The sequence below is a fragment of the Engystomops pustulosus genome, chromosome 10 (assembly GCF_040894005.1).
Source record: "Engystomops pustulosus chromosome 10, aEngPut4.maternal, whole genome shotgun sequence".
In the NCBI taxonomy this organism is placed as follows: domain Eukaryota; kingdom Metazoa; phylum Chordata; class Amphibia; order Anura; family Leptodactylidae; genus Engystomops; species Engystomops pustulosus.
In genome coordinates, this window is record NC_092420.1 from 103,367,489 (window position 1) to 103,389,005 (window position 21,517).

The 21,517-nt window shown below is 47.4% G+C and overlaps 1 protein-coding gene across 1 annotated transcript in view; it reads right to left on the minus strand.

Moving 5' to 3' along the window:
• The window catches only part of TTC22 (tetratricopeptide repeat domain 22), a 49,144-nt gene that overhangs the window by 5,763 nt on the left and 21,864 nt on the right, over positions 1-21,517 (minus strand). Inside the window, exons 2-5 of the mRNA XM_072128853.1 lie at positions 8,096-8,151; positions 7,905-8,020; positions 4,584-4,702; positions 3,531-3,692 (exon numbers count right to left, since the gene is read on the minus strand). Coding sequence (XP_071984954.1) covers positions 3,531-3,692; positions 4,584-4,702; positions 7,905-8,020; positions 8,096-8,151 — 453 coding nt within the window. The remainder of the gene's footprint in view (positions 1-3,530; positions 3,693-4,583; positions 4,703-7,904; positions 8,021-8,095; positions 8,152-21,517) is intronic.

The window sequence follows — 21,517 nt, forward strand, 5'->3', positions numbered from 1 at the left end:
CATGCAGAGGGGGGTGTAGGGAGGGATGCAGCATGTAGGGAGTGCAGAGGGGGGTGTAGGGAGGGATGCAGCATGTAGGGGTGCAGAGGGAGGTGTAGGGAGGGGTGCAGCATGCAGGGAGTGCAAAGGGGGGTGTAGGGAGGAGTGCAGCATGCAGGGAGTGCAGCGGGGGGTGTAGGGAGGGGTGCAGCATGCATGGAGTGCAGAGGGGGGTGTAGGGAGTGGTGCAGCATGCAGAGGGGGGTGTAGGGAGGGGTGCAGCATGCAGGAGGTGCAGAGGGGGGTGTAGGGAGGGGTGCAGCATGCAGGGGGTGCAGAGGGAGGTGTAGGGAGGGGTGCAGCATGCAGGGAGTGCAGAGGGGGTGTAGGGAGGGGTGCAGCATGTAGGGGGTGCAGAGGGAGGTGTAGGGAGGGGTGCAGCATGTAGGGAGTGCAGAGGGGGGTGTAGGGAGGAGTGCAGCATGTAGGGAGTGCAGAGGGGGGTGTAGGGAGGAGTGCAGCATGCAGGGAGTGCAGAGGGGGGTGTAGGGAGGAGTGCAGCATGCAGGGAGTGCAGAGGGGGGTGTAGGAAGGAGTGCAGCATGCAGGGAGTGCAGAGGGGGGTGTAGGAAGGAGTGCAGCATGCAGGGAGTGCAGAGGGGGGTGTAGGAAGGAGTGCAGCATGCAGGGAGTGCAGAGGGGGGTGTAGGGAGGGGTGCAGCATGTAGGGAGTGCAGAGGGGGTGTAGGGAAGAGTGCAGCATGTAGGGAGTGCAGAGGGGGGTGTAGGGAGGAGTGCAGCATGCAGGGAGTGCAGAGGGGGGTGTAGGGAGGAGTGCAGCATGCAGGGAGTGCAGAGGGGGGTGTAGGAAGGAGTGCAGCATGCAGGTAGTGCAGAGGGGTGTGTAGGAAGGAGTGCAGCATGCAGGGGGTGCAGAGGGGGGGTGTAGAGAGGGGTGCAGCATGTGGGGGGTGTAGGGAGGGGTGCAGCATGCAGGGAGTGTAGAGGGGGGTGTAGGGAGGAGTGCAGCATTCAGGGAGTGTAGAGGGGCGGCTGTAGGGAGGGATGTAGCATGCAGGGGGTATAGGGAGGGGTGCAGCATGCAGGGAGTGCAGAGGGGGGTGTAGGGAGGGGTGCAGCATGTAGGGGGTGCAGAGGGGTGCAGTGGGGGGTGTAGGGAGGGGTGCAGCATGCAGGGGGTGCAGAGGGAGGGGTGCAGCATACATGGGGTGTAGGGAGGGGTGCAGCATGCAGGGAGTGCAGAGGGGGTGTAGGGAGGGGTGCAGCATGCAGGGGGTGCACAGGGGGTGTAGGGAGGGGTGCAGCATGCAGAGGGGGGTGTAGGGAGGGGTGCAGCATACAGGGGGTGTAGGGAGGGGTGCAGCATGCAGGGAGTGCAGAGGGGGTGTAGGGAGGGGTGCAGGGGGTGCAGAGGGGCGGCTGTAGGGAGGGATGTAGCATGCAGGGGGTGTAGGGAGGGGTGCAGCATGTAGGGGGTGCAGAGGGGGTGTAGGGAGGGGTGCAGCATGCCGGGGGTGTTGGAAGGGTGCAGCATGTAGGGGGTGTAGGTAGGGGTGCAGCATGCAGAGGGGGTGTTGGAAGGGTGCAGCATGTAGGGGGTGTAGGGACAAGTGCAGCATACAGAGGGGGGTGTAGGGAGGGGTGCAGCATGCAGGGAGTGCAGAGGGGGGTGTAAGGAGGGGTGCAGCATGCAGGAGGTGCAGAGGGGGGTGTAGGGAGGGGTGCAGCATGTAGGGGTGCAGAGGGAGGTGTAGGGAGGGGTACAGCATGCAGGAGGTGCAGAGGGGGGTGTAGGGAGGGGTGCAGCATGTAGGGAGTGCAGAGGGGGGTGTAGGGAGGGATGCAGCATGTAGGGGTGCAGAGGGAGGTGTAGGGAGGGGTGCAGCATGCAGGGAGTGCAAAGGGGGGTGTAGGGAGGAGTGCAGCATGCAGGGAGTGCAGAGGGGGGTGTAGGGAGGGGTGCAGCATGCATGGAGTGCAGAGGGGGGTGTAGGGAGTGGTGCAGCATGCAGAGGGGGGTGTAGGGAGGGATGCAGCATGTAGGGAGTGCAGAGGGGGGTGTAGGGAGGGATGCAGCATGTAGGGGTGCAGAGGGAGGTGTAGGGAGGGGTGCAGCATGCAGGGAGTGCAAAGGGGGGTGTAGGGAGGAGTGCAGCATGCAGGGAGTGCAGCGGGGGGTGTAGGGAGGGGTGCAGCATGCATGGAGTGCAGAGGGGGGTGTAGGGAGTGGTGCAGCATGCAGAGGGGGGTGTAGGGAGGGGTGCAGCATGCAGGAGGTGCAGAGGGGGGTGTAGGGAGGGGTGCAGCATGCAGGGGGTGCAGAGGGAGGTGTAGGGAGGGGTGCAGCATGCAGGGAGTGCAGAGGGGGTGTAGGGAGGGGTGCAGCATGTAGGGGGTGCAGAGGGAGGTGTAGGGAGGGGTGCAGCATGTAGGGAGTGCAGAGGGGGGTGTAGGGAGGAGTGCAGCATGTAGGGAGTGCAGAGGGGGGTGTAGGGAGGAGTGCAGCATGCAGGGAGTGCAGAGGGGGGTGTAGGGAGGAGTGCAGCATGCAGGGAGTGCAGAGGGGGGTGTAGGAAGGAGTGCAGCATGCAGGGAGTGCAGAGGGGGGTGTAGGAAGGAGTGCAGCATGCAGGGAGTGCAGAGGGGGGTGTAGGGAGGGGTGCAGCATGTAGGGAGTGCAGAGGGGGTGTAGGGAAGAGTGCAGCATGTAGGGAGTGCAGAGGGGGGTGTAGGGAGGAGTGCAGCATGCAGGGAGTGCAGAGGGGGGTGTAGGGAGGAGTGCAGCATGCAGGGAGTGCAGAGGGGGGTGTAGGAAGGAGTGCAGCATGCAGGTAGTGCAGAGGGGTGTGTAGGAAGGAGTGCAGCATGCAGGGAGTGTAGGGAGGGGTGCAGCATGCAGAGGGGGGTGTAGGGAGGGGTGCAGCATGCAGGGGGTGCAGCATGCAGGGGGTGCAGAGGGGGTTGTAGGGAGGGGTGCATCATGGAGGGGGTGTAGGGAGGGGTGCAGCATGCAGGGGGTGCAGAGGGGGGTGTAGGGAGGGGTGCAGCATGCAGGGAGTGTAGGGAGGGGTGCAGCATGCAGAGGGGGGTGTAGGGAGGGGTGCAGCATAGAGGGGGTGCAGCATGCAGGGGGTGCAGAGGGGGTTGTAGGGAGGGGTGCATCATGGAGGGGGTGTAGGGAGGGGTGCAGCATGCAGGGGGTGCAGAGGGGGGTGTAGGGAGGGGTGCAGCATGCAGGGGGTGCAGAGGGGGTTGTAGGGAGGGGTGCATCATGGAGGGGGTGTAGGGAGGGGTTGCAGCATGCAGGAGGTGCAGAGGGGGGTGTAGGGAGGGGTGCAGCATGCAGGAGGTGCAGAGGGGGGTGTAAGGAGAGGTGCAGCATGTAGGGGGTGCAGAGGGGGGTGTAGGGAGGGGTGCAGAGGGGGGTGTAGGGAGGGGTGCAGCATGCAGGGGGTGCAGAGGAGGTTGTAGGGAGGGGTGCATCATGGAGGGGGTGCAGGGAGGGGTGCAGCATGCAGGGGGTGCTATACCTGGGCGCGGGTGCAGTACGCCTGCCAGTTCAGCTTGGGATCCGGGAGAGCGTCCAGCGCCATGTTACAGATTCCCGTCGCCATTTCTTGCTTTCCCAGGAAATGAAATATTTTGGCCAAGCGGTTCAGGATCAGGGGGTCGCCTCTTCCCATCTCTATCGCCTGCAGAGCAAAACACAGGAATTATTGCCAAATTTCTCCCATTTACTGTAGAGAAGTCACTGCCTGTATCACACGTAATACTGGGGTCCCCTGAGTAATTGGGGGTCCTATGGGGGAGGCTCAGGCACCAATGCGCTGACAAACTGCTACTATTGCACAAAAAAGGAAAAGTAAGCGAATTTTTGTGAATTATTACATTTTCTATTGGATTTTTTTTAATTAGAAGGAATGTTCCTTCATTCCAGTTACTTATATACAGGCAACCCCTACTTACAGACGGACCCCTCTGCCCCCTGTGACCTCTGGTGACCCCTCTGCCCCCTGTGACCTCTGGTGACCCCTCTGCCCCCTGTGACCTCTCTGCCCCCTGTGACCTCTGGTGACCCCTCTGCCCCCTGTGACCTCTGGTGACCCCTCTGCCCCCTGTGACCTCTGGTGACCCCTCTGGATGTTACTATAGCCCCAGGCTGCACTGATCAGCTGTAATGTGTCTGTAATGAAGATTTATTCATAATCCTTGGTCCCATAACAGAAAAAAATTCAGAAAACACAATTGTCACTGGGGCCAAAAAAAATAAAAAAAATTTTTGGATCTACAATTATAAAATATACAGTTCCGACTTACTTACAAATTCTACTTAAGTACAAACCCAAGGAACCTATCCTGTATGTAACCCGGGGCTGTCTGTTTTCAGAATATCTTGTGTAATGCTCCATTCTTCCTCTGGGGGCAGTGCAGATAAGTTGGGCCCCTCTTTAGATTGCCGCAGCCGGAAGCCTCCGACCTCTGGGGGTTTGTGCTGCGGCTTCTTCTCTGCTTTGCTCTGGATGTTCCGGCGCCGCAGGCTACTACGAGTACTGATAGAAGAAGACAGAGAAGATCTGACCTACCTTACTATAACAGTCCAGAGGGTCTGTTCCTGAAAATCCGTAGTCGTGAATTCCCATTGGTGTGGTAGAGAAGGAATGTTGTTTCTCCAGCATCATCCCGATATAACACCAGGACAAAGCTACAACATAAGGAATATCACACGTGAGAACAGCGGCACAGATCACAGCCATCCAGAAACAGCACCACCCCTGTCCACAGGCCGCCCGCGGTACTGCAGCTTCATTTATATTACCAGCACAACCCATGGACCAGGTGTGATTACTCCTCCCACACACAGTGATTGACAGGGAGAGTCCAGATTACTCCGCCCACACACAGTGATTGACAGGGAGAGTCCAGATTACTCCGCCCACACACAGTGATTGACAGTGAGAGTCCTGATTACTCCTCCATGCTTTTTAGTAGACTTGGATCCAGCTACAGGAATTGGACATCAATGTTTGAAAGTTTAAAACTTCATGCTTTTATTGACGGACCTTGGTCTCGAATACAAAAGAATCTCTTTCAGCGTAACAGTTTAAAAAGGTATATACATCAGCGACGCGTTTCAAACGCACTATGCGTCCTTCCTCATGGCTGTATAATATGATTGTGATTACTCCTCCCACACACAGTGATTGACAGTGAGAGTCCTGGTTACTCCGCCCACACACAGTGATTGACAGGGAGAGTCCAGATTACCCCGCCCACACAGTGATTGACAGGGAGAGTCCAGATTACTCCGCCCACAGAGAGTGATTGACAGTAAGAGTCCTGATTACTCCGCCCACACACAGTGATTGACAGTGAGAGTCCTGATTACTCCGCCCACACACAGTGATTGACAGTGAGAGTCCTGATTACTCCGCCCACACACAGTGATTGACAGTGAGAGTCCTGATTACTCCGCCCACACAGTGACTGACAGTGAGAGTCCTAATTACCCCGCCCACACACAGTGACTGACAGTGAGAGTCCTGATTACTCCGCTCACACACAGTGATTGACAATAAGAGTCCTGATTACTCCACCCACACAGTGATTGTGTGTGGGCGGAGTAATCAGGACTCTCACTGTCAATAACTGTGTGTGGGCGGAGTAATCAGGAATCTCACTGTCAGTAATGGACAGTGAGAGTCCTGATTACTCCTCCCACACACAGTGATTGACAATAAGAGTCCTGATTACTCCGCCCACACACAGTGATTGACAATAAGAGTCCTGATTCCTCCGCCCACACACAGTGACTGACAGTGAGAGTCCTGATCACTCCTCCCACACACAGTGATTGACAATAAGAGTCCTGATTACTCCGCCCACACACAGTGATTGACAATAAGAGTCCTGATTCCTCCGCCCACACACAGTGACTGACAGTGAGAGTCCTGATTACTCCTCCCACACACAGTGATTGACAATAAGAGTCCTGATTACTCCGCCCACACACAGTGATTGACAATAAGAGTCCTGATTCCTCCACCCACACACAGTGACTGACAGGGAGAGTCCTGATTCCTCCGCCCACACACAGTGATTGACAGTGAGAGTCCTGATTACCCCGCCCACACACAGTGATTGACAGTGAGAGTCCTGATTACTCCGCCCACACACAGTGACTGACAGTGAGAGTCCTGATTACTCCACCCACACACAGTGATTGACAGTGAGAGTCCTGATTACCCCGCCCACACACAGTGATTGACAGTGAGCGTCCTGATTACCCCACCCACACACAGTGACTGACAGTGAGTCCTGATTACTCCGCCCACACACGGTGATTGACAGTGAGAGTCCTGATTACTCCGCCCACACACAGTGATTGACAGTGAGAGTCCTGATTGTCCCGCCCACACACAGTGATGGATAGTGAGAGTCCTGATTCCTCCGCCCACACACAGTGATTGACAGTGAGAGTCCAGATTACTCCGCCCACACACAGTGATTGACAATAAGAGTCCTGATTACTTCGCCCACACACAGTCATTGACAGTGAGATTCCTGATTACTCCTCCCACACACAGTGATTGACAGTGAGAGTCCTGATTACTCTGCCCACACACAGTGATTGACAGTGAGAGTCCTGATTACTCTGCCCACACACAGTGATTGACAGTGAGAGTCCTGATTACTCCTCCCACACACAGTGATTGACAGTGAGAGTCCTGATTACTCTGCCCACACACAGTGATTGACAGTGAGAGTCCTGATTACTCTGCCCACACACAGTGATTGACAGTGAGAGTCCTGATTACTCCGCTCACACACAGTGATTGACAATAAGAGTCCTGATTACTCTGCCCACACACAGTGATTGACAGTGAGAGTCCTGATTACTCTGCCCACACACAGTGACTGACAGTGAGAGTCCTGATTACTCGCCCACACACAGTGACTGACAGTGAGAGTCCTGATTACTCTGCCCACACACAGTGATTGACAGTGAGAGTCCTGATTACTCTGCCCACACACAGTGATTGACAGTGAGAGTCCTGATTACTCTGCCCACACACAGTGATTGACAGTGAGAGTCCTGGTTACTCCGCCCACACACAGTGATTGACAGTAAGATTCCTGATTACTCCCCCCACACACACAGTGATTGACAGTGAGAGTCCAGATTACTTCGCCCACACACAGTGACTGACAGGGAGAGTTCTGATTACTCCGCCCATACACAGTGATTGACAGTGAGAGTCCTGGTTACTCCGCCCACATACAGTGATTGACAGTGAGAGTCCTGATTACTCCGCCCACACACAGTGATTGACAGTAAGAGTCCTGATTACTCCGCCCCACACACAGTGATTGACAGTGAGAGTCCTGGTTACTCCGCCCACACACAGTGATTGACAGTAAGATTCCTGATTACTCCTCCCACACACAGTGACTGACAGGGAGAGTCCTGATTACTCCGCCCATACACAGTGATTGACAGTGAGAGTCCTGGTTACTCCGCCCACACACAGTGATTGACAGTGAGAGTCCTGGTTACTCCGCCCACACACAGTGATTGACAGTGAGAGTCCTGATTACTCCACCCACACACAGTGACTGACAGTGAGAGTCCTGATTACCCCGCCCACACACAGTGATTGACAGTGAGAGTCCTGATTACTCCGCCCACACACAGTGATTGACAGTGAGAGTCCTGATTACTCCGCCCAGACAGTGATTGACAGAGACCCGATTACTCCACCCACAGTCCTGGTTACTCCGCCCACACACTGCTGTCATCTTTGTATACACAGAATTTTAAGACATCGCAGACAATACGTCACAGAAAGAAGGAGGTAAAGTTGGATAGAACAAAGGACATGTAATGTATATAATCTATACGTCACCTTTATAATGATTGTGGGACGACTTCACCGCTTCGCGCAGCAGCATCAGGGTCTTGTTATAAAACTGCAGCCGCTTCTTCTCCACATTTTCCTGTTTTATTAATATCTCATCTAATCTGTAATAACAGGAGGCCGAGTGATATATATAATATTATACGATGGGGGATGGGAATGAGCAGACGACGACCTACCTCATGCAGAGAGACGCCATCGTGAAAAACCAACTCCTCTTCTCATCTACAGGGATCTGCGCAGGAAGACATCGGATGTTATCATAGTATATATATATACTCCACAAGCCTCAGGTACAGCCGTCTCCTCTGGCAGTCTAAGTATCATGAATCCTTCACCCCCGCTCTCTGCGCTGAGATTTATGATGCTCCAGATTCTCGGGCAGTTCTTACATGAGTTTTGTATGTTCCCCTTTTATTCTCTGTCACCGCTGCTTAAACTTCCAGTAATGAAGAAAAACTGATTCAAACCAGCGAAACACAGGATAAATGTACAGAACGTGTTCAGAACGGTCCAAGAACAAACCATGTGACACCCCCTGAGGAGAACAATGGAGCTGCTGTATCTAAGCTGTCGTTATAGAGGTATCTACCATACACAGAGCCGCTGTATCTAAGCTGCCATTATAGGGGTATCTACCATACATAGAGCTGCTGTATCTAAGCTGTCGTTATAGAGGTATCTACCATACACAGAGCTGAGTGCTGTATCTAAGCCACCAATATAGAGGTATCTACCATACATAGAGCTGAGCTGCTGTATCTAAGCTGCCATTATAGAGGTATCTACCTTACACAGAGCTGAGCTGCTGTATCTAAGCTGCCATTATAGGGGTATCTACCATACATAGAGCTGCTGTATCTAAGCTGTCGTTATAGAGGTATCTACCATACATAGAGCTGCTGTATCTAAGCTGTCGTTATAGAGGTATCTACCATACATAGAGCTGCTGTATCTAAGCTGTCGTTATAGAGGTATCTACCATACACAGAGCTGAGTGCTGTATCTAAGCCACCAATATAGAGGTATCTACCATACACAGAGCTGAGCTGCTGTATCTAAGCTGCCATTATAGAGGTATCTACCATACATAGAGCTGAGCTGCTATATCTAAGCTGCCATTATAGAGGTATCTACCATACATAGAGCTGAGATGCTGTATCTAAGCTGCCATTATAGAGGTATCTACCATACATAGAGCTGAGCTGCTGTATCTAAGCTGTCATTATAGAGGTATCTACCATACATAGAGCTGAGCTGCTGTATCTAAGCTGCCATTATAGAGGTATCTACCATACACAGAGCTGAGCTGCTGTATCTAAGCTGCCATTATAGAGGCATCTACCATACAAAGAGTGGAGCTTCTGTATCTAAGCTGCCAATATAGAGGTATCTACCATACATAGAGCTGAGCTGCTGTATCTAAGCTGCCATTATAGAGGTATCTACCATACATAGAGCTGCTGTATCTAAGCTGCCATTATAGAGGTATCTACCATACATAGAGCTGAGCTGCTGTATCTAAGCTGTCATTATAGAGGTATCTACCATACATAGAGCTGAGCTGCTGTATCTAAGCTGCCATTATAGAGGTATCTACCATACACAGAGCTGAGCTGCTGTATCTAAGCTGCCATTATAGAGGCATCTACCATACATAGAGTGGAGCTTCTGTATCTAAGCTGCCAATATAGAGGTATCTACCATACATAGAGCTGAGCTGCTGTATCTAAGCTGCCATTATAGAGGTATCTACCATACATAGAGCTGCTGTATCTAAGCTGCCATTATAGAGGTATCTACCATACATAGAGCTGCTGTATCTAATCTGCCATTATAGAGGTATCTACCATACATAGAGCAGCTGTATCTAAGCTGCCATTACAGAGGTATCTACCATACATAGAGCTGAGCTGCTGTATCTAAGCTGTCATTATAGAGGTATCTACCATACATAGAGCTGAGCTGCCATTATAGAGGTATCTACCATACATAGAGCAGCTGTATCTAAGCTGCCATTATAGAGGTATCTACCATACATAGAGCTGAGCTGCTGTATCTAAGCTGTCATTATAGAGGTATCTACCATACATAGAGCTGAGCTGCTGTATCTAAGCTGTCATTATAGAGGTATCTACCATACATAGAGCTGCTGTATCTAAGCTGTCATTATAGAGGTATCTACCACACATAGAGCTGAGCTGCTGTATCTAAGCTGTCATTACAGAGGTATCTACCATACATAGAGCTGAGCTGCTGTATCTAAGCTGTCATTATAGAGGTATCTACCATACATAGAGCTGCTGTATCTAAGCTGTCATTATAGAGGTATCTACCATACATGGAGCTGAGATACTGTATCTAAGCTGCCATTACAGAGGTATCTACCATACATAGAGCTGAGCTGCTGTATCTAAGCTGCCATTATAGAGGTATCTACCATACATAGAGCTGCTGTATCTAAGCCACCAATATAGAGGTATCTACCATACATAGAGCTGAGCTGCTGTATCTAAGCTGCCATTATAGAGGTATCTACCATACACAGAGCTGAGCTGCTGTATCTAAGCTGCCATTACAGAGGTATCTACCATACATAGAGCTGAGCTGCTGTATCTAAGCTGCCATTATAGAAGCATCTACCATACATAGAGCTGAGCTGCTGTATCTAAGCTGCCATTATAGAGGTATCTACCATAGAGCTGAGCTGCTGTATCTAAGCTGCCATTATAGAGGTATCTACCATACATAGAGCTACTGTATCTAAGCCACCAATATAGAGGTATCTACCATACATAGAGCTGAGCTGCTGTATCTAAGCTGCCATTATAGAGGTATCTACCATACACAGACCTGAGCTGCTGTATCTAAGCTGCCATTACAGAGGTATCTACCATAGAGCTGAGCTGCTGTATCTAAGCTGCCATTATAGAGGCATCTACCATACATAGAGCTGAGCTGCTGTATCTAAGCTGCCATTATAGAGGTATCTACCATAGAGCTGATCTGCTGTATCTAAGCTGCCATTATAGAGGTATCTGCCATACATAGAGCTGAGCTGCTGTATCTAAGCTGCCATTACAGAGGTATCTACCATACATAGATCTGAGCTGCTGTATCTAAGCTGCCATTATAGAGGTATCTACCATACATAGAGCTGAGCTGCTGTATCTAAGCTGCCATTATAGAGGTATCTACCATACATAGAGCTGAGCTGCTGTATCTAAGCTGCCATTATAGAGGTATCTACCACACATGGAGCTGAGCTGCTGTATCTAAGCTGCCATTATAGAGGTATCTACCATACATAGAGATGAGCTGCTGTATCTAAGCTGCCAATATAGAGGTATCTACCATACATAGAGCTGAGCTGCTGTACCTAAGCTGTCATTATAGAGGTATCTACCAAACCTAGAGCTGAGCTGCTGTATCTAAGCTGTCATTATAGAGGTATCTACCATACATAGAGCTCAGCTGCTGTATCTAAGCTGCCATTATAGAGGTATCTACCATACATAGAGCTCAGCTGCATCTAAGCTGCCATTATAGAGGTATCTACCATACATAGAGATGAGCTGCTGTATCTAAGCTGCCATTATAGAGGTATCTACCATACATAGAGCTGAGCTGCTGTATCTAAGCTGCCATTATAGAGGTATCTACCATACATAGAGCTGAGCTGCTGTATCTAAGCTGCCATTATAGAGGTATCTACCATACATAGAGCTGAGCTGCTGTATCTAAGCTGCCATTATAGAGGTATCTACCACACATGGAGCTGAGCTGCTGTATCCAAGCTGCCATTATAGAGGTATCTACCATACACAGAGCTGAGCTGCTGTATCTAAGCTGTCATTATAGAGGTATCTACCATACATATAGCTGAGCTGCTGTATCTAAGCTGTCATTATAGAGGTATATACCATACATAGAGCTGAGCTGCTGTATCTAAGCTGCCATTATAGAGGTATCTACCATACATAGAGCTGAGCTGCTGTATCTAAGCTGCCATTATAGAGATATCTACCATACCTAGAGCTGAGCTGCTGTATCTAAGCTGTCATTATAGAGGTATCTCCCATACATAGAGCTGAGCTGCTGTATGTAAGCTGTCATTATAGAGGTATCTACCATACATAGAGCTGAGCTGCTGTATCTAAGCTGCCATTATAGAGATATCTACCATACCTAGAGCTGAGCTGCTGTATCTAAGCTGCCATTATAGAGGTATCTCCCATACATAGAGCTGAGCTGCTGTATCTAAGCTGCCATTATAGAGGTATCTACCATACATAGAGCTGAGCTGCTGTATGTAAGCTGTCATTATAGAGGTATCTACCATACCTAGAGCTGAGCTGCTGTATCTAAGCTGTCATTATAGAGGTATCTCCCATACATAGAGCTGAGCTGCTGTATCTAAGCTGCCATTATAGAGGTATCTACCATACATAGAGCTGAGCTGCTGTATCTAAGCTGCCATTATAGAGGTATCTACCATACATAGAGCTGCTGTATCTAAGCTGCCATTATAGAGGTATCTACCATACATAGAGCTGCTGTATCTAAGCTGCCATTATAGAGGTATCTCCCATACATAGAGCTAAGCTGCTGTATCTAAGCTGCCATTATAGAGGTATCTACCATACACAGAGCTGAGCTGCTGTATCTAAGCTGCCATTATAGAGGTATCTACCATACATAGAGCTGAGCTGCTGTATCTAAGCTGCCATTATAGAGGTATCTACCATACATAGAGCTGAGCTGCTGTATCTAAGCTGCCATTATAGAGGTATCTACCATACATAGAGCTCAGCTGCTGTATCTAAGCTGCCATTATAGAGGTATCTCCCATACATAGAGCTGAGCTGCTGTATCTAAGCTGTCATTATAGAGGTATCTACCATACATAGAGCTCAGCTGCTGTATCTAAGCTGCCATTATAGAGGTATCTACAATACATAGAGCTGAGCTGCTGTATCTAAGCTGCCATTATAGAGGTATCTACCATACATAGAGCTGAGCTGCTGTATCTAAGCTGCCATTATAGAGATATCTACCATACCTAGAGCTGAGCTGCTGTATCTAAGCTGTCATTATAGAGGTATCTCCCATACATAGAGCTGCTGTATCTAAGCTGATGTTATAGAGGTATCTACCATACATAGAGCTGAACTGCTGTATCTAAGCTGTCATTATAGAGGTATCTCCCATACATAGAGCTGAGCTGCTGTATCTAAGCTGCCATTATAGAGGTATCTACCATACATAGAGCTGAGCTGCTGTATGTAAGCTGTCATTATAGAGGTATCTACCATACATAGAGCTGAGCTGCTGTATCTAAGCTGCCATTATAGAGATATCTACCATACCTAGAGCTGAACTGCTGTATCTAAGCTGCCATTATAGAGGTATCTCCCATACATAGAGCTGAGCTGCTGTATCTAAGCTGCCATTATAGAGGTATCTACCATACATAGAGCTGAGCTGCTGTATGTAAGCTGTCATTATAGAGGTATCTACCATACCTAGAGCTGAGCTGCTGTATCTAAGCTGTCATTATAGAGGTATCTCCCATACATAGAGCTGAGCTGCTGTATCTAAGCTGCCATTATAGAGGTATCTACCATACATAGAGCTGAGCTGCTGTATCTAAGCTGCCATCATAGAGGTATCTACCATACATAGAGCTGAGCTGCTGTATCTAAGCTGCCATTATAGAGGTATCTACCATACATAGAGCTGCTGTATCTAAGCTGCCATTATAGAGGTATCTACCATACATAGAGCTGCTGTATCTAAGCTGCCATTATAGAGGTATCTCCCATACATAGAGCTAAGCTGCTGTATCTAAGCTGCCATTATAGAGGTATCTACCATACATAGAGCTGAGCTGCTGTATCTAAGCTGCCATTATAGAGGTATCTACCATACATAGAGCTGAGCTGCTGTATCTAAGCTGCCATTATAGAGGTATCTACCATACATAGAGCTGAGTGCTGTATCTAAGCTGCCATTATAGAGGTATCTACCATACATAGAGCTGCTGTATCTAAGCTGCCATTATAGAGGTATCTACCATACATAGAGCTGAGCTGCTGTATCTAAGCTGCCATTACAGAGGTATCTACCATACATAGAGCTGAGGTGCTGTATCTAAGCTGCCGTTATAGAGGTATCTACCATACATAGAGCTGCTGTATCTAAGCTGCCATTATAGAGGTATCTACCATACACAGAGCTGAGCTGCTGTATCTAAGCTGCTATTATGGAGGTATCTACCATACACAGAGCTGAGCTGCTGTATCTAAGCTGCCGTTATAGAGGTATCTACCATACATAGAGCTGCTGTATCTAAGCTGTCAGGGTTGTACGGGTGACTTCTCGGCCGCGCTGTTTGCCCTGGGACACTCCTTTATTTATGTGACAACCTGTTCTGTATAGACTTATGTAAGGGATTTTCTTAAAGGTAAAACACACAAAGGGCGTGACACCGGATCCACCTTGTGCGGCCGCTGAACCTGTGATGTGTCTGATGATAACAATACCCTCCCCGTATCCTGACAATGTATCCTGAGCTGCTGTATCTAAGCTGCTATTATGGAGGTATCTACCATACATTGAGCTGAGCTGCTGTATCTAAGCTGCCATTATAGAGGTATCTCCCATACATAGAGCTGCTGTATCTAAGCTGCCATTATAGAGGTATCTACCATACATAGAGCTGAGCTGCTGTATCTAAGCTGCCATTATAGAGGTATCTACCATACATAGAGCAGCTGTATCTAAGCTGCCATTATAGAGGTATCTACCACACATGGAGCTGAGCTGCTGTATCTAAGCTGCCATTATAGAGGTATCTACCATACATAGAGCTGAGCTGCTGTATCTAAGCTGCTATTATGGAGGTATCTACCATACATAGAGCTGAGCTGCTGTATCTAAGCTGCCATTATAGAGGTATCTACCATACACAGAGCTGAGCTGCTGTATCTAAGCTGCCATTATAGAGGTATCTACCACACATGGAGCTGAGCTGCTGTATCTAAGCTGCCATTATAGAGGTATCTACCATACACGGAGCTGAGCTGCTGTATCTAAGCTGCCATTATAGAGGTATCTACCATACACAGAGCTGAGCTGCTGTATCTAAGCTGCCATTATAGAGGTATCTACCACACATGGAGCTGAGCTGCTGTATCTAAGCTGCCATTATAGAGGTATCTACCATACATAGAGCTGAGCTGCTGTATCTAAGCTGCCATTATAGAGGTATCTACCATACATAGAGCTGAGCTGCTGTATCTAAGCTGCTATTATGGAGGTATCTACCACACATAGAGCTGAGCTGCTGTATCTAAGTTTCCATTATAGAGGTATCTCCCATACATAGAGCTGCTGTATCTAAGCTGCCATTATAGAGGTATCTACCACACATGGAGCTGAGCTGCTGTATCTAAGCTGCCATTATAGAGGTATCTACCATACATAGAGCTGCTGTATCTAAGCTGCCATTATAGAGGTATCTACCATACATAGAGCTGAGTGCTGTATCTAAGCTGCCATTATAGAGGTATCTACCATACATAGAGCTGCTGTATCTAAGCTGCCATTATAGAGGTATCTGCCATACATAGAGCAGCAGTATCTAAGCTGCCATTATAGAGGTATCTACCATACATAGAGATGAGCTGCTGTATCTAAGCTGCTATTATAGAGGTATCTACCATACATAGAGCTGAGTGCTGTATCTAAGCTGCCATTATAGAGGTATCTACTATACATAGAGCTGAGCTGCTGTATCTAAGCTGTCATTATAGAGGTATCTACCATACATAGAGCTGAGCCGCTGTATCTAAGCTGCCATTATAGAGGTATCTACTATACATAGAGCTGAGCTGCTGTATCTAAGCTGCCATTATAGAGGTATCTACCATACATAGAGCTGCTGTATCTAAGCTGCCATTATAGAGGTATCTCCCATACATAGAGCTGAGCTGCTGTATCTAAGCTGCTATTATAGAGGTATCTACCATACATAGAGCTGAGCTGCTGTATCTAAGCTGCCATTATAGAGGTATCTACCATACATAGAGCTGAGCTGCTGTATCTAAGCTGCCATTATAGAGGTATCTACCATACATAGATCTGAGCTGCTGTATCTAAGCCACCAATATAGAAGTATCTACCATACATAGAGCTGCTGTATGTAAGCTGCCATTATAGAGGTATCTACCATACATAGAGCTGCTGTATCTAAGCTGCCATTATAGAGGTATCTACCACACATGGAGCTGAGCTGCTGTATCTAAGCTGCCATTATAGAGGTATCTACCATACATAGAGCTGAGCTGCTGTATCTAAGCTGCCATTATAGAGGTATCTACCATACATAGAGCTGAGCTGCTGTATCTAAGCTGCTATTATGGAGGTATCTACCACACATAGAGCTGAGCTGCTGTATCTAAGTTTCCATTATAGAGGTATCTCCCATACATAGAGCTGCTGTATCTAAGCTGCCATTATAGAGGTATCTACCACACATGGAGCTGAGCTGCTGTATCTAAGCTGCCATTATAGAGGTATCTACCATACATAGAGCTGAGCTGCTGTATCTAAGCTGCCATTATAGAGGTATCTACCATACATAGAGCTGAGCTGCTGTATCTAAGCTGTCATTATAGAGGTATCTACCATACATAGAGCTGAGCTGCTGTATCTAAGCTGCCATTATAGAGGTATCTACCATACATAGAGCTGCTGTATCTAAGCTGCCATTATAGAGGTATCTACCATACATAGAGCTGAGTGCTGTATCTAAGCTGCCATTATAGAGGTATCTACCATACATAGAGCTGCTGTATCTAAGCTGCCATTATAGAGGTATCTACCATACATAGAGCTGCTGTATCTAAGCTGCCATTATAGAGGTATCTACCATACATAGAGCTGAGCTGCTGTATCTAAGCTGCTATTATAGAGGTATCTACCATACATAGAGCTGAACTGCTGTATCTAAGCTGCCATTATAGAGGTATCTACCATACATAGAGCTGAGCTGCTGTATCTAAGCTGCCATTATAGAGGTATCTACCATACACAGAGCTGAGCTGCTGTATCTAAGCTGCTATTATGGAGGTATCTACCATACATAGATCTGAGCTGCTGTATCTAAGCCACCAATATAGAAGTATCTACCATACATAGAGCTGAGCTGCTGTATCTAAGCTGTCAGGGTTGTACGGGTGACTTCTCGGCCGCGCTGTTTGCCCTGGGACACTCCTTTATTTATGTGACAACCTGTTCTGTATAGACTTATGTAAGGGATTTTCTTAAAGGTAAAACACACAAAGGGCGTGACACCGGATCCACCTTGTGCGGCCGCTGAACCTGTGATGTGTCTGATGATAACAATACCCTCCCCGTATCCTGACAATGTATCCTGAGCTGCTGTATCTAAGCTGCTATTATGGAGGTATCTACCATACATTGAGCTGAGCTGCTGTACCTAAGCTGCCATTATAGAGGTATCTCCCATACATAGAGCTGCTGTATCTAAGCTGCCATTATAGAGGTATCTACCATACATAGAGCTGAGCTGCTGTATCTAAGCTGCCATTATAGAGGTATCTACCATACATAGAGCAGCTGTATCTAAGCTGCCATTATAGAGGTATCTACCACACATGGAGCTGAGCTGCTGTATCTAAGCTGCCATTATAGAGGTATCTACCATACATAGAGCTGAGCTGCTGTATCTAAGCTGCCATTATAGAGGTATCTACCATACATAGAGCTGAGCTGCTGTATCTAAGCTGCTATTATGGAGGTATCTACCATACATAGAGCTGAGCTGCTGTATCTAAGCTGCCATTATAGAGGTATCTACCATACACAGAGCTGAGCTGCTGTATCTAAGCTGCCATTATAGAGGTATCTACCACACATGGAGCTGAGCTGCTGTATCTAAGCTGCCATTATAGAGGTATCTACCATACACAGAGCTGAGCTGCTGTATCTAAGCTGCCATTATAGAGGTATCTACCACACATGGAGCTGAGCTGCTGTATCTAAGCTGCCATTATAGAGGTATCTACCATACATAGAGCTGAGCTGCTGTATCTAAGCTGCCATTATAGAGGTATCTACCATACATAGAGCTGAGCTGCTGTATCTAAGCTGCTATTATGGAGGTATCTACCACACATAGAGCTGAGCTGCTGTATCTAAGTTTCCATTATAGAGGTATCTCCCATACATAGAGCTGCTGTATCTAAGCTGCCATTATAGAGGTATCTACCACACATGGAGCTGAGCTGCTGTATCTAAGCTGCCATTATAGAGGTATCTACCATACATAGAGCTGCTGTATCTAAGCTGCCATTATAGAGGTATCTACCATACATAGAGCTGAGTGCTGTATCTAAGCTGCCATTATAGAGGTATCTACCATACATAGAGCTGCTGTATCTAAGCTGCCATTATAGAGGTATCTGCCATACATAGAGCAGCAGTATCTAAGCTGCCATTATAGAGGTATCTACCATACATAGAGATGAGCTGCTGTATCTAAGCTGCTATTATAGAGGTATCTACCATACATAGAGCTGAGTGCTGTATCTAAGCTGCCATTATAGAGGTATCTACTATACATAGAGCTGAGCTGCTGTATCTAAGCTGTCATTATAGAGGTATCTACCATACATAGAGCTGAGCCGCTGTATCTAAGCTGCCATTATAGAGGTATCTACTATACATAGAGCTGAGCTGCTGTATCTAAGCTGCCATTATAGAGGTATCTACCATACATAGAGCTGCTGTATCTAAGCTGCCATTATATAGGTATCTCCCATACATAGAGCTGAGCTGCTGTATCTAAGCTGCTATTATAGAGGTATCTACCATACATAGAGCTGAACTGCTGTATCTAAGCTGCCATTATAGAGGTATCTACCATACATAGAGCTGAGCTGCTGTATCTAAGCTGCCATTATAGAGGTATCTACCATACATAGATCTGAGCTGCTGTATCTAAGCCACCAATATAGAAGTATCTACCATACATAGAGCTGCTGTATCTAAGCTGCCATTATAGAGGTATCTACCATACATAGAGCTGCTGTATCTAAGCTGCCATTATAGAGGTATCTACCACACATGGAGCTGAGCTGCTGTATCTAAGCTGCCATTATAGAGGTATCTACCATACATAGAGCTGAGCTGCTGTATCTAAGCTGCCATTATAGAGGTATCTACCATACATAGAGCTGAGCTGCTGTATCTAAGCTGCTATTATGGAGGTATCTACCACACATAGAGCTGAGCTGCTGTATCTAAGTTTCCATTATAGAGGTATCTCCCATACATAGAGCTGCTGTATCTAAGCTGCCATTATAGAGGTATCTACCACACATGGAGCTGAGCTGCTGTATCTAAGCTGCCATTATAGAGGTATCTACCATACATAGAGCTGAGCTGCTGTATCTAAGCTGCCATTATAGAGGTATCTACCATACATAGAGCTGAGCTGCTGTATCTAAGCTGTCATTATAGAGGTATCTACCATACATAGAGCTGAGCTGCTGTATCTAAGCTGCCATTATAGAGGTATCTACCATACATAGAGCTGAGCTGCTGTATCTAAGCTGCCATTATAGAGGTATCTACCATACATAGAGCTGAGCTGCTGTATCTAAGCTGCCATTATAGAGGTATCTACCATACATAGAGCTGAGCTGCTGTATCTAAGCTGCTATTATGGAGGTATCTACCATACATTGAGCTGAGCTGCTGTATCTAAGCTTCCATTATAGAGGTATCTACCATACATAGTGCTGAGCTGCTGTATCTAAGCTGCCATTATAGAGGTATCTACCATACATAGAGCTGAGCTGCTGTATCTAAGCTGCCATTATAGAGGTATCTACCATACATAGAGCTGAGCTGCTGTATCTAAGCTGCCATTATAGAGGTATCTACCATACATAGAGCTGAGCTGCTGTATCTAAGCTGCTATTATGGAGGTATCTACCATACATAGAGCTGAGCTGCTGTATCTAAGCTGCCATTATAGAGGTATCTACCACACATGGAGCTGAGCTGCTGTATCTAAGCTGCCATTATAGAGGTATCTACCATACATAGTGCTGAGCTGCTGTATCTAAGCTGCCATTATAGAGGTATCTACCATACATAGAGCTGAGCTGCTGTATCTAAGCTGCTATTATGGAGGTATCTACCATACATAGAGCTGAGCTGCTGTATCTAAGCTGCTATTATGGAGGTATCTACCATACATAGAGCTGAGCTGCTGTATCTAAGCTGCTATTATGGAGGTATCTACCATACATTGAGCTGAGCTGCTGTATCTAAGCTGCCATTATAGAGGTATCTCCCATACATAGAGCTGCTGTATCTAAGCTGCCATTATAGAGGTATCTACCATACACAGAGCTGAGCTGCTGTATCTAAGCTGCCATTATAGAGGTATCTACCATACATAGAGCTGAGCTGCTGTATCTAAGCTGCCATTATAGAGGTATCTACCACACATGGAGCTGAGCTGCTGTATCTAAGCTGTCATTATAGGGGTATCTACCATACATAGAGCTGCTGTATCTAAGCTGCCATTATAGAGGCATCTACCATACATAGAGCTGAGCTGCTGTATCTAAGCTGCTATTATGGAGGTATCTACCATACATAGAGCTGAGCTGCTGTATCTAAGCTGCCATTATAGAGGTATATACCATACATAGAGCTGAGCTGCTGTATCTAAGCTGCCATTACAGAGGTATCTACCATACACAGAGCTGAGCTGCTGTATCTAAGCTGCCATTATAGAGGTATATACCATACATAGAGCTGAGCTGCTATATCTAAGCTGTCATTATAGAGGTATCTACCATACATAGATCTGAGCTGCTGTATCTAAGCTGCCATTATAGAGGTATCTACCATACATAGAGCTGAGCTGCTGTATCTAAGCTGCCATTATAGAGGTATCTACCATACATAGAGCTGAGCTGCTTTATCTAAGCTGTCATTATAGAGGTATCTACCATACATAGAGCTGAGCTGCTGTATCTAAGCTGCCATTATAGAGATATCTACCATACATAGAGCTGAGCTGCTGTATCTAAGCTGTCATTATAGGGGTATCTACCATACCTTGAGCTGAGCTGCTGTATCTAAGCTGTCATTATAGAGGTATCTACCATACATAGAGCTGAGCTGCTGTATCTAAGCTGTCATTATAGAGGTATCTACCATACATATAGCTGAGCTGCTGTATCTAAGCTGTCATTATAGAGGTATCTACCATACATAGAGCTGAGCTGCTGTATCTAAGCTGTCATTATAGAGGTATCTACCATACATAGAGCTGAGCTGCTGTATCTAAGCTGTCATTATAGAGGTAATCTACCATACATAGAGCTGAGCTGCTGTATCTAAGCTGCTATTATAGAGGTATCTACCATACATAGAGCTGCTGTATCTAAGCTGCCATTATAGAGGTATCTACCATACATAGAGCTGAGTGCTGTATCTAAGCTGTCATTATAGAGGTATCTACCATACATATAGCTGAGCTGCTGTATCTA